General features: G+C 37.0%; 1 protein-coding gene across 11 annotated transcripts in view; it reads left to right on the forward strand.

Annotated features, from left to right (window-relative positions):
• Positions 1-13,084, forward strand: part of RAPGEF2 (Rap guanine nucleotide exchange factor 2) — a 184,654-nt gene that overhangs the window by 138,682 nt on the left and 32,888 nt on the right. For all 11 annotated transcript variants that reach the window (XM_071431977.1, XM_071431967.1, XM_071431969.1 and 8 more), the window contains 4 exons: positions 8,458-8,635; positions 10,329-10,465; positions 10,999-11,157; positions 12,771-12,923. In XM_071431977.1, the coding sequence (XP_071288078.1) occupies positions 8,458-8,635; positions 10,329-10,465; positions 10,999-11,157; positions 12,771-12,923 (627 nt within the window). The remainder of the gene's footprint in view (positions 1-8,457; positions 8,636-10,328; positions 10,466-10,998; positions 11,158-12,770; positions 12,924-13,084) is intronic.

A 13,084-nucleotide genomic window follows, 5' to 3' on the forward strand; every position in this document is an offset into this window, starting at 1 on the left:
AGTTGCCAGCAGTTTTGCACTTAATAGCTGAATGTCCTTGCTATTGCCTCTTGTCAGTTTTGAGTACTTGAAGAAGTACTCAATAGACTTCAAAAAAAAAAAGTTTTTTGTTTGAATTGTAATGATTTCAGGCTTTAGGTGTGTTGGATTCATAATGTAGAGCCTATTCAATGGTGGGAAGAAACAAATAAGGAGTGGGCAGCCCGTGCTTCAGGGGCATATTTCTATTTCCCCACCCTGCAGAAACGTGATGCCAACCTCTTAGCAGTGCTTCCTCTCCTGGCCATCCTCAGAAACGTGGGCAGGTTGAACTGCTGATCCTTCTTAAAGTTATACTTCTGAGGTGGCTTCTTCTTGTAAAGCTCTGTGCTAGTAATTGGGCACAACTTGAGCTTAGAGAGACTCTGAAACTGATCCAGGGTTTAAATATAAATTGGAAAAAAGTCTAACATGAAATAAAATGAGGAATTATGCATTTTTCACTTGATTTTTATGGTTCTTGCAATGTTGGAGGAGGAGCTGTCCTGACAGGGAAGTGTACCAATTTGTTATTCTGAAGGGAAGGAATCAAATACAATTAAAATATATTTCTATCAAAATAATCATAAAGTAGTGAGACCACTTCAACATGAAGTACTGTTAACTAGAAGAGGAATAATGGTTTTTTGAGACGCTTCTGAAATTGCAAATGTAGTCATTTAAATAGCAGGAAAAGCATATCTATAAATATGAAAGTTCAGCTGTGGTCATAGTTGAAGAATATAATCTCTTTCAGGTGAATAAGCTTATAGGCTTCTTTTTGTGAAAGAAGATAGGCTATAAAAAGATCACAGTTCAATTTAGACAGTAATTACAATAATGCAAATGTTTATTTTTGCAAAACTATCAAATTAGCTGAACACTTAAGGCATAGCATTTGTCAGTCAAGTAGGTTTGTCAGAATTTCTTCTGAAGGCAGGATTACTTTGAGATATGATTTAGGTTTATATTTTGAGACTAAAGAAGTAAAATCAGTTTTGTTCTTCTAGTCTTCTACAGATTTTCATTTTTTTCATTACAAAGATTTCCATTCTGACAGAAAAATAACAAGTACCTCTAGAGGCACAGCTGTAGGTGGCATGTAGTTACAGTCATACAGTTATTCTTGAGATAAGTTGGAAGTAATTTTTTGCAAACTTCCAGCAAAATGCTCTTAACTGTGAAAAAGATAATTGAATTTCTGTGCAATTAAAAAAACCCCAACCAAACAACATAAAAGAACTAAAGAAACCTCAGAAAAATACTTCTCTATGTAGTTGCCAACCTGGTCTATGACTCCTACTAGTTTCGTTTGCAGTGTTGGAATCAACATACTGGTTGGTGTTTGGAGAGAGTTAATGGTATACTGAAGTATTTATACAGACAAAATTTACTCTTTAAGTATTCTTTTAAACTGAATTTACAAACATAATGCATAATCCATTCTTAAAAATATTATCTAGTTTCTTCAATTAATCTGCAATTAATATCACATTTAAAGGTGACTTGGCACGGTTTTTTCAAGAACTGTGTAATTGCACAATGTCAAAGTATGAATAACCTATGTCCATATCTACATCCAGAAATATGACCATGTACTGTAGAATGCAACCTCATTTTTTTGTCTTAAGACATATACTTGAAGAAATGTTTATTAATGAAATGGTAAATTCAGGTGTGGAAACTGATAAGATTCTTAAATTCTTGAATTTAACTTAATGGTACGAAGTATTGTTTACCTTGATTTCTCAAATTCTGGTTAAATCATTAATTTCTGGCCTCAGTTTCAGTCATAAAGGAATGTAATGTAGCAGTGTTAGGCTAGGTTATAGTACTGCAAAAACAAAAAACCCTGAACCAAAACAAAATAAAATGGCTGTAATTTGACTCCTCTAGGGCCAAGTTAAGGATTAAAGAGAAATATTTTTTTTAAAGAGAGGGTGAATCAGTCATTCTCTCTCAATTGTTTGCCTTGCAATTCTCTCTCAAGTGTTTATTCAAAACTAGTAAACCATAACCAACATGTTATTTTTTTTCCTTCAAATTTGATAAGTCTTAGGTAAAGCTCATGATCATTATCCCTTTGATTCTTTGATTTTCTGTATGTAATGGTATTTTTCTGTTTAGTGGGGTGGACTTGGATTCATTATGGCTAGGTAGAAAGCAATGATTTAGAAAGATCACCATCTTGTCTTGCAGTTGATAGAAAAAATTGTTTAAAAAGTTATATTGTTATGTAGATCATTACTGCTGAAATCTGAGGTAATATGTCACGTTCTGCATTCCGTAAGTATTAATTGTGTAGCCTTAAGAGCAGCTGCTTCCAGTGAAAATATGTTCATGGCCTTTTAAGATTTTTTAAATAAATCATGAAGCTGAATCTTCAGATGCTTTCAGCATTGAACTGAGAATACTTCCTTTTAAATATTAATGTGGTATCTAAATTTGTTTGTCAAACGTTGCACATGAAAGAACTTCTTTTAGGATAAGAAATACTTACCAAAATAAAATCAACCTTTGTGTTTACCCCACCCAAGTTTCAGAAACATATCAGGTGCCAATTAGTAAGGTCCTTAAATACTGTTATTTTTATTTTAGGAAATAAGTTCAAGTGACAAACTCTGTAGGGTGACTTGAGAGGAAGGGAATGCTGAATGTCAGTAGATCGTGTGTTGGCTTGTGTTTGCCAAGAACAATTCCTTGCTTCTGTCTTTTTTTGACATCTCATGTATGGCTGCTTACTCTTGATTGCTAGGCTTAGTTAATGATTCTTAAATGAACACATATACCTGTTCCTATATGCTCCTAGATGCTTCCTGCTATAGCTGCTAAATATATTACCAGATGATTGGAGAGTGAGGAGATCTAAGCTCATGAACGTGTTTTATTGCCCCTCCCTGTTTTGGGAAGCATTGTTGTGTTGGCTCAGCTCTTTGCCAGCCTTTCTTTGCCTTATCCTGTCCTCAGACTGGTGGCTTCCTGCCACACTTACATGCCCTCAGTGCCTGCCTAGATACCACTGTCGGTACAGGAAACCAGGAACATCCTTTCTGAGACCCTCCCAGGATGTGCCTATTGCTTGGAAATTTTCAAGATGTCAGCTTTGTTTTCTCATGATTCTGATATGGTAGCTCCTAGGAGAAAGGTCCACCCTTCAGCAGCTCTTCCTGAGTGAGCCCAGTCTTTTGTGTCTCAAACCAGAGAGTCCATGCAGCCTGCCCTTTAGTCACTGTATGCAAAATAAAGACATTTTACCTTAAGATAAAGCCATTCTTTCTGACTGTATCTGCTGCTGAAGTGCAGGGCTCTGGCTGGTGCCAGAGTGGCTGGAACAGCTCAGGTGAATTGTCCTGTGCACTGCCAGCCCTGCTTTTTCAACAAAGCCCAATGCAGTTCTTTATCACCCCTGTAAATTCAGGGCCTCCTAATCTGCTCCGTGGCTTCCAGAGTCCATGTTCTGTATGCCTGTGCTCCTGGCAGACATTGCTCTGTTCTGAGAAGGAGGCAATCACTGGCAATAAGGGGGGATGCTGTTCCTGGTGGGTTGTCTGCATTGCTACACATTTCCATCGTCAGTGAGCAAAATCGCTCAGACTGACTTCTGTGACTCATGTGGGCTGCTGTGTTGTAGTTTTTGGGTTGGATAATGAAAGAAAAAACATGGAGAGAACTGTGAAAATCTTGGACTGAAGGAGTTTTAAGGTATTTCTTGGACATTTGCACTCGGGTCAATGTAGCACAAAAAAATAATGTTATTACCTTAGATTGTGTATGATTTCTGTACATGTAATAATTGTAATCGATTGTAGTACATGTGATAACTATCTAATAAACAAATACATATTATAGTTGCATGGATTGAATTTCATCTTAATTTATTGATATTGTAAACTTTTGTTTAGTCACCTGAAAGCTAATTTAAAACAAAACTCCAGACATGATTTCTCTGTCTGTGGAGACACTGAATCCAATGTGACTATATGACATGAGGGAATATTTCAAGCTAATGTGACTTCTGCAAGTCATTTAATGAGACAGGTAGAGCCAGTGTTCTTGGTGTTTTTATTGGTATCAGCTTAAAAATTAGAAAGTAAAAATGAGTAGTTTCGGTAAAACACATTCTTATTTTCATTTTTTAGTTCATTTTTTAGCCCTTAAATGACAGTGGTTGAAAAGTAACGTGGAGATGGTGTTTTTGAACTGAGCATGGCTTCTTTCTTTGTTAGCTTTGTGGAATTGAAGGAGTGCACCAGGCAATGAACATACTTCTGGGTTGTGCAAGGAGCTTCTTCTATTATTTTTTTTTTCTTTTTGTCCCTGTTTCTTTTCTCTTGCGTGTTTAGAGATTTTTGATTGTTGATTTTAGGTGGTAACAATAGTTACAAGGGGAATTTAGTCTTCAAAATGATACAATGTTTCCTGATGAAAGTAATTAAATTTCTAGAAAAGTAAAGGTTAAAATAGTCTGTTTAAAATAAAAAGAGATCAGTAGTTAGTGTGGTTATTTTACAGGTTTTCTATTTTTTCTCTTAATGTTACCATCAGTTGGAAGTTTTTCCCAAACCAGTATAGAAAGAAAACTATGAAGGCCAAAACAGAGCCAGTCATATAAGCAGCTCTCCAAGTCTTCCCACTTTGTTTCCCTTAGTAAGGGTGGGGAGTGTGTGATGAAGCAGTTGTTTCACTGGAGTGAGAGTTACTTGGTTGAGTAGAGGTAGAGATCGCCCTTAACCTCTTCTAATCTGTTTTCTCAAGAAACTCAAAAATTAAGTGGAGGAAGAGGAAGTCAGGCAGTAAATGAAGTCATCTTCTTGAGCTGCTCATGTAGTCCATCACCTCTCTCATTATGCTCATTGTCATGGTGCATCTAAAAAATCAAAGGCCAGTAGAGTTGGCATTAACTGGTTTCCTCTCCTGCCAATCTAAAGTGACCAGAAGGGTCCACCATTTCCCCAGTCTGACCTTGGGACAATGAATGCTGTTCTTCTTTTCTTAATCCTCCCCTTCTTCCTCACGTCAATCAAGGTACCAAAGGCTAACCAAGAACTTAGACAAGGCTTCTTTTAGTTTACATCTTTACCCTGGTTATTTCACAGTATTTGTTTAATTATCACTCAAATCTGGAAGTGTGTTTGGACTTCAAGATCCTCCTCAGTTGAAGCAGCTAGTTTTTTATTGGTGCAGTAAACTTTATAGCCACTGCTTAAAACTGGTCAGATTCTCCTTAGGTGTCAAATATGAAATACTACTGCAACTCAGGCTTGAAAACGTCTGTCTTAGTCTCTTAACTGTCATGTTGGTGATGTGACAAATAAAATATTAGGATGTCACTATTATGAGATTGCTTTGAAGCGTCAATAATTTTCTCCACAGAAAATGGAAAGATGACATGAGAAGTTTGCTATCACAGTTGGTATGGAGAGACATTGTTTTGTACTTAAGGCTGCAACCAACATTTTTCTTGCATTTTTGTTGCATGCAATCTTTTCAGATTTATTTAAGTGAAACTAATTTCTCTTATTGCCCAAGAAGCAAAGTACAACATGCACCCAAGAATGGCAATTCTGAGGTGTATTTCATCCTTGGTTACATGCCCTGAGAAGATGTAAGCCTCATGATTGACTGTAGTACAAATTCTGTTGGATATTCATCATTTGGGTTTTTGGTGGCTGAGGTTCATAAGGAATCCCCTATGCCCGAAGGAACTCATGGGGGTTTTCCCTTTAATCTTAGACAGATGCAAGGCTATTGCTTAGTTACCAAGGGTTCCTGTGCAGACATGCTTGGTTTTTCTCACAGAGAAGGGGGTACAAAAGCACTCAGAGTAGTTGGGTCACGAAGTTTAATGTCTCAGCAAGAGGACCTTGAATACTTGACATCATACATGCTGCTACTAAACCTAAAAAAGCTCTTTGCGATGCATAAACACAAGTAGACCTCAAGGTTTTCTTAGTTTCCTGGTTTGGTTTTTTTGGTTGTTTTTTTTTTTTGCTTGTTTGTGGATTTGGGGTGGGGGGCATGGATTTGTTTGGTATGGTTTTTGTTTTTTTTGTCATGCAGAAAGGCTACATTTGTCTTTCTTTTCTATCTTTTGCATGATCATAGAAATTTCAGAAAGTTGTTTGAAAACATGTATTTTTTTTCTTCTAAAGGTGTTTTTAAAGGTGTCCTAAATTAACAAACTTTCTTATTACATTGTATATTGTTGCATTCAATGCTGAGCTTCTTTGTTGCAATGGTTTGGAATTTTGGTAGGAAATTGGAAGTAGTTGCTTTCCATGCACCAATAACTTCAGTTGTCAAAAAAAAAAAAAAAGAAACAACAAGTGTAAATAGTGATCATCTTTGGGAAATCTTTGGTAGTATTTGTAAAGTGTTTTCTGAGTCCAGTGTTGCATTTAATTCAGTGTGAGAATTTGTTTTAAATAGCATTGACTCTTCTTGATAATAGTTTCAACAGTTTTCCAGTTTTGTTTAATGGCTTTAAGACAGTAAAATAACTTATCTTTTAATAATCAGATGTTGTACAATAGGTGGAAGTTTCTTGTCTGTTAGCATTGTGTGACTAAATTGAGTCTGCAATAATTTTGCTATTGTGCTTTTGAGAGAGCTTAATCTGGGCAGGTAGGAGGGGCATTTGTTAGTGATGGGAAGGTTTACAAAACTGACTGTGAATCAGTCCCACTGTCACTGGAATTGTCACTGCTGGAAACTTCAGATTCTGACAGATTGGTGTCATAAGCTGTGTGTCTACTGACTCATCACCACTAATTTTTCCACCAGTCACTTTTGATGAAGGCTATTTTGAAAGAGTAGTTACAGCAGCTGTTTCAAATGTATCACAGGGAATGGGCATGTTAAACACAGTAAGACTGCTCATAAAATACTGCTATCTGTGCAATGTTTTGAGATTTGTTTCTATGCCAGTAACATCTTTCCTTATCCTGGTTAAAAAATGAGCAGCATTTTTTCTTGACAAAATCAAAACCAAAAAAGCCACTTAACCCCCAAAATGAACAACAACATCTAAAAAAACCCCAACCCAAAGCCGCAAAGTGAGAATAATTTGAATATTGCATAGATGCTGTTATCATGCTTTTTTTTTATATTAACAAGGCCCAGTTACAAAGCTTGTGTTGTGCTGTAGGACAGAAGCATTTAAGACTCTCACTATCTGCCCCTGATCCATCTCCTGCCATATGCTGCTGTTCATGAGGTGGCTGTGTATAGTGGCATTAAAGTGACAGATGTCAGCCACAGATAGGGAGGCAGGAATAGGGGAGATGATTCTACAAAATTACCAATGCAATTTCTCTTACCTTCCCTGTGTTCAGAGAGTGACCTAGTTTTGTGGGTTGTCTTTTTCACCAGTCTGAGATAGATAGATTGATGAAACAAGCTTTAGTAGGTGTGTTTGCCCCATGTAGTATTCTTCAAGTAGACGTGAATGCATTGTGTGCTCCCAGAGTCTCAGAAACAAACCATCCCTTTAAGGCCTGTGAAACTGGATTTCTCAAGCCATGGCTTAAAACTTGCTCATTAGAAGCTTGCATTTCCTTAAAAATTGTCATAGCTAAGCCTTGGCAGCTGCTGTGGTATTAAATCAGGTTCTGAGAAAAGGCAGCCGTATCAGCCATGACAGACAAATGTTTGTGGGATTTATTAAAGTGTTCAGTCTTCAAACTCAATCATTTTTGAAATATTTAAATATCAAATTAAAATATATTTACCTTTAGGTGCTATACTAATGACCTTAGTCTGGGCTATGTTTTCATTCATTTTAATACAATTTGGGGGTGGTTAAATTTGACAGATATTCTGGGTAGTCCATCTGTGGTGTTTAAGCAATGACTTTGCTTTTTTCTGCATCTGTAAATTTTTAGGCAATTTATCAGCAAATGAAAGCCATATTTAACCATGTTCAACTGGAATTGTAAAACAAAAGTACAGTCCTAGGTGACTGAGAGATAACAAAATTCCTCTAGCATTCTGATGCTGTTCTTATTTCCCCAAACTGTCTGTTTAAAATTATGTTGCTTTCCTAAGTGTCTGTAAATTTGGAGTGAGCACAGAAATTGTCAAATGAAAACTGTTTATTGAAAAAAATTATATTCGGCTAACAGTTCAAGACATTGCTGCTTGAAATGTAAGAGCCTTCAATCCCCCCAAGACCCACAGATTAAGTAATGTCTCTTGAATCCTTTGTTTGTGTGACTGATTGAAACAAATGTTAAAAGTCATATTTAAACACAGTGGGTTTGGATTGATAAATTGTTAGTTGTTTTAAAAAGATATAAAAAGAAAAAAGCAATATAAAAATATTGAATAAATTTGGGTTGTCTGCTAGATGATAGAATTCATCTCTGTACATTTAACCAGAAAACTGCAGCAGTAAATAACATATTTGAATGTTTTTTTAATTGTTTATGCACTAATTAGGCTACAGAAAGTGAGGCTGGTGATATGGATCTCAGTGGATTGCCAGAGACAGCTGTGGATTCTGAGGATGATGATGATGAAGAAGACATTGAAAGGGCATCAGATCCTTTGATGAGTAGGGATATTGTAAGAGACTGCTTGGAGAAAGACCCAATAGACAGGACAGATGATGACATTGGTAAGTATTGCAATGTAGTAAAATGTTGTCAAGCATGTTCTTCTTCACCTCCAAAAACTTAATTTTTGAGCTTGCAGTTGTATGTTAATCATTGGCCTTTGTAATTGATAAGGTTAGTGTTTATTGTTATTGTTTTTTGTATAAGTATATATATAATGTGAACAATTAAAGAAAATGCCTATAATATGGGTGAAACCTATTACTTGCTGGCCTTTTTGATCTCAAGCTTCAGCTTCTAATTGATATCAGAGCAGGTTTATGAAGGAGATGTCGTTGAAAACTGGAAAAAGAACCTTGGCAAAGGTGACATTAATGTCAGCACTGCTTCTCACAGTATATTTTTAATTGTCAGTTGTGACATTGTGACTTGACATTTGTTGCAAACATTGGAGCCTTTAAAACCTTAACATAAATGTGCATCTAATCAAACTAATTTGCTATGTTAACATAGGAGTAAACACATTGAAAGCAAAGCAGAACTAGAATCCAAATTTTAATCTTATCTGTTTCACTGGGGGAGATATTTTTCTTTTATTGAAGTATGACTAAATGATGATTAAGGTTGATTATCAGATGATTAAGGGACTGGAGCATCTCTTATGCAAGGAAGGTCTAAGAGGGCTTGGGGCTGTTCAGCCTGGAGGAAGCTCAGGGGATCTCATTAATGTATAGAAATACCCTGGGTTGAGGGTGTAAAGATGATGGAGCCAGAGTCTTCTCAGTAGTGCCCAGTGAGAGGACAAAGGGCACAAACTAAAACACAGGAGGCTCCATCAGAGCACTAGGAAATGCTATTTTTCTGCTGAGACTTAGGCCCGGGAGAGGTTATCCAGAGAGGTGTTAGTATTCCTCCTTGAAGATATTCAAAAGATGTTTGGATGTGTTCCTGGGAAACTGGCTGTAGGGTGGCTCTGCTTGAGCAGGCAGGTTTGACCAGATGACTTCTGGAAGTCCCTTTTAACCACAACCTTTCTGTAATTCAGAGTAAATAGAAAAAGAGAGAAAAGATGGGATCCTATTGAACTCTTTCAGTAGACATTTTAGATGAAACTGGATGCAAAAACGATTTTGGGGCATATAATCACTTGGCAGGACTGCTAAAACTAAGTTTTGTAGTTATGAACAGCATAAAAAATGAAAATACAGGAAGCTCACTGTTGAGTAGAAGTGCAACTCAAGTGCAGGTAGAAGACAGAGCAGCAGTAGTCACCTTTAAGGCAGTAATCCTGTCTGGCCCATCTGAAAGGAACTTTCTGGTGAAACCACCAGACAATGATCAAGTACAGTTTACTGTTAAGCCTAGACTAGGACGTGTTGGCTTTACCAAACAACTTGCTCAGTTTTGTGACATTTGTCTTGCTGTGTTTTATATAGTTCTAGTCACAATGAAATTATTGCCCTGACTGGGGTATTAAAAATATCATTGGTTATATTCAGAGCTATTGGTTACATTACAATCCTTCCATTATGCTGACTTTTACTTTGCAGGGTTTCTATTGATGATATGACCAGCCAGTCTGTGTCTACAAAATACCCAGTAATTAAAACAGGCCACTGTACATGATTTATTAGTATACAGAAACGATTGTGCAGCATTTTAGCTTAAGCAGCCTCAGGCATCTTGCTGAAGAACTGTCTTTACTGTGCTTTGTTGTTTTGACATGCACGACTCAGTGGGCTTTTTCTCCTTCAGAACAACTACTGGAATTCATGCATCAATTGCCTGCTTTTGCCAACATGACAATGTCAGTGAGGAGAGAACTCTGTGCTGTGATGGTGTTTGCAGTTGTGGAGAGAGCAGGAACTATTGTACTAAACGATGGGGAAGAGGTCAGTAGAAGTTGCTTTTGACTCCCCTATTATACCAAACATTCCAGATTCCACACGGTTAAGATCCTCTTTTGTTACTTAAAAAAAGGAAAAAAAGAGGAAAAAAAAACAACATTCAGGTAAATCAGAACTCTTTTTGTTCTGGATTTTCTGAAAGCTTTTGTTTAAGCACTAAACATTTCTTAAGCAATAAAACCAGAAAGCATTCTCTGTAGTGTACTAAATGCTTCCTGCCTATTTGAGCTCATCTGGGGACTTTATTTCAGTGTTCAAGTGCTGTTTTAAAACTTCCTCTTATTTTATTTTTTCCACAGTCTTACATTACCTCTTGATAGTAAAGATGAGCTTAAGATCCCAGTTTTCTTGAGCTGGAAATAGCTCTACATTTAAGGAAAATTAGCTTATTAAATTGTTAATAGGTGCTAGAAAATAAATTTTGCCTTAGAACAGTTGTGAGAATTGTATTTATATAGTATGATATTAAAATGTTAAGTGATTTGGTCTTCACATATCCTGCAATATTTGATTTGTAGCTGGATTCCTGGTCAGTCATTTTGAATGGCTCTGTGGAGGTGACATACCCTGATGGAAGAACAGAGATATTGTGCATGGGGAACAGTTTTGGTGTTTCCCCCACCATGGAAAAGGAATATATGAAAGGAGTGATGAGAACCAAAGTGGATGACTGCCAGGTAGAGTGTCTGTGGTACATGCAAATTCACACTCACACAGGTGTAGTGCAACTCAATAATGAGACCCAGTTTTATTTTAAACTGAATACATGTAAAATATCCAGTGGGTAACCCTGGACAGAAGTTGGGCAGTATGGCTCCTGCATACTCACAGTTTGGGAAATGGAGTTACCTTTTTCTGGGTAAAGGACCATTTGCATAAAGATATTTGTCTACATGATTTTTCTAGAATTTGAGGGCCACCAGCCATCCATCCATTGCTTCCAATGTTCCTTAGTAGGATCTCAAGGTCCATTAGCCATGACAGGCTCCTTCCCTTCTGCAGCTAATAGCCATTCTTCCTTACTCAACTCAGCTACTGAATATCAGAGTAATACAAACTTTATCTCCTCTGGTTTGAGTGAAAGATCTAATTTTGGCTAATCTGACCTTTCAAGGAAAAAGCTTTGATGTTTACTGTAATACAAGCAGTCAGATGTAAAGAATGCTTTTCATAGCATAAAACTACTGGCTGAATCTGGTTATGTGGTTGCTATTTGCTTATTCCCATCCAGAAAATTATAGCAGAGCTGTGGGTGAATTAAGCATTTTGCTTGGTCCTGATGGCTAATTAGCTCAAGTAAATGACCTTTGAAAGGGGTGAAAATGTGTGTTCATAGAGTCACCTGGTTTAGCTTGCCCATCTAACTCCCAAAATGTGCATAAATGGTTTCTCATTAGAATAATGTTTTCAGCAAATCCAAACCTGGAACTTCTGTTTCAGCTACTACTAGCTGCTGGAAAAATAAAATGGTGTGTAAATGAATTTAAAGAGAAAATACCGTCTCAGATTCTTGGGCCCTTGTCCTAAGTATGTACAGAAGGATTTAACAACTTTTCAACCATAAGAAGCACTGTTCCTCTCAGTTAAATACCCAAATTCATGTAATAAGGCAGTTTAACCTTGCCCCCCAAAAGAGACAAGTGTATAACAATTTGTGTACAATGTAGTCTTTTTCCAATTTGTTGTGGTTGGTCTTAATTATATTTGCATAGTGTAGGTATTAGGAACATTCTTGAGATACTTATTCTTGCACTTATTCTTGGCTGAACTGATGATTGTAGAAAATAATTTTCCTGCTGTATGCTTTAAGCCAAGAAGTAATTTCTTTCTTTGTACCTGCACTATTTAATTGAATAAATGTTATTTTTCTTACTAATTGACTTCAATAAAATAACTATTAAAAAAGAAGATTATTTAGCAAAACAATACCCACAAAAAATAAAAGCTGGATTTCCACTTAACTCTTCCAAACACCACAGAAGAGCTGGGCTTTCATCTCCAGCAGTGGGGAGGTCAGAGGAGCTGAACAAGAATGGCTGGGAATACTAAATCATATTGCTCTGGTGGATCTTGGTGTCCTCTAACTGCAGGATTGTAGTGGCAGTACTGTGCCCGTCTGTTCATCTGCTTGTTAAGGCTGAACTGTTGGAAAGACAAAAACTACTGGAAAGGCTCACTGCAGGTGGAGGAGCTACTTTATCTTGTCCGTTGATTGAGTACTTGCACCTTAAGTCTAAATGGTCTTCTGTGGATTTACCCTTTTAACGCTGGTGTGTGATGATTTTTCCAGTTCGTTTGCATCGCCCAGCAAGATTATTGCCGCATCCTCAATCAAGTGGAAAAGAACATGCAGAAGGTGGAAGAGGAAGGGGAGATTGTGATGGTGAAGGAGCACAGGGAGCTGGACCGCACTGGAACGAGGAAAGGCCACATTGTCATCAAGGTAAAAGGAAAAGAGAGAGTCTCTTGAAAAAGTCTGTAAACCTCATAACTTGGCAAGTTAGGGCCAGCATCAGTTGAGATGTATATTGTAGAAATAAATGTTTGAAAATGGACTGTTAATATTTCTAGATTTTTAAAAAGAATTAGGCATGTTGACAAGTA

This window comes from Agelaius tricolor, unplaced genomic scaffold, assembly GCF_023055355.1.
Source record: "Agelaius tricolor isolate 1412-34295 unplaced genomic scaffold, bAgeTri1.0.p SCAF_8, whole genome shotgun sequence".
NCBI lineage: Eukaryota > Metazoa > Chordata > Aves > Passeriformes > Icteridae > Agelaius > Agelaius tricolor.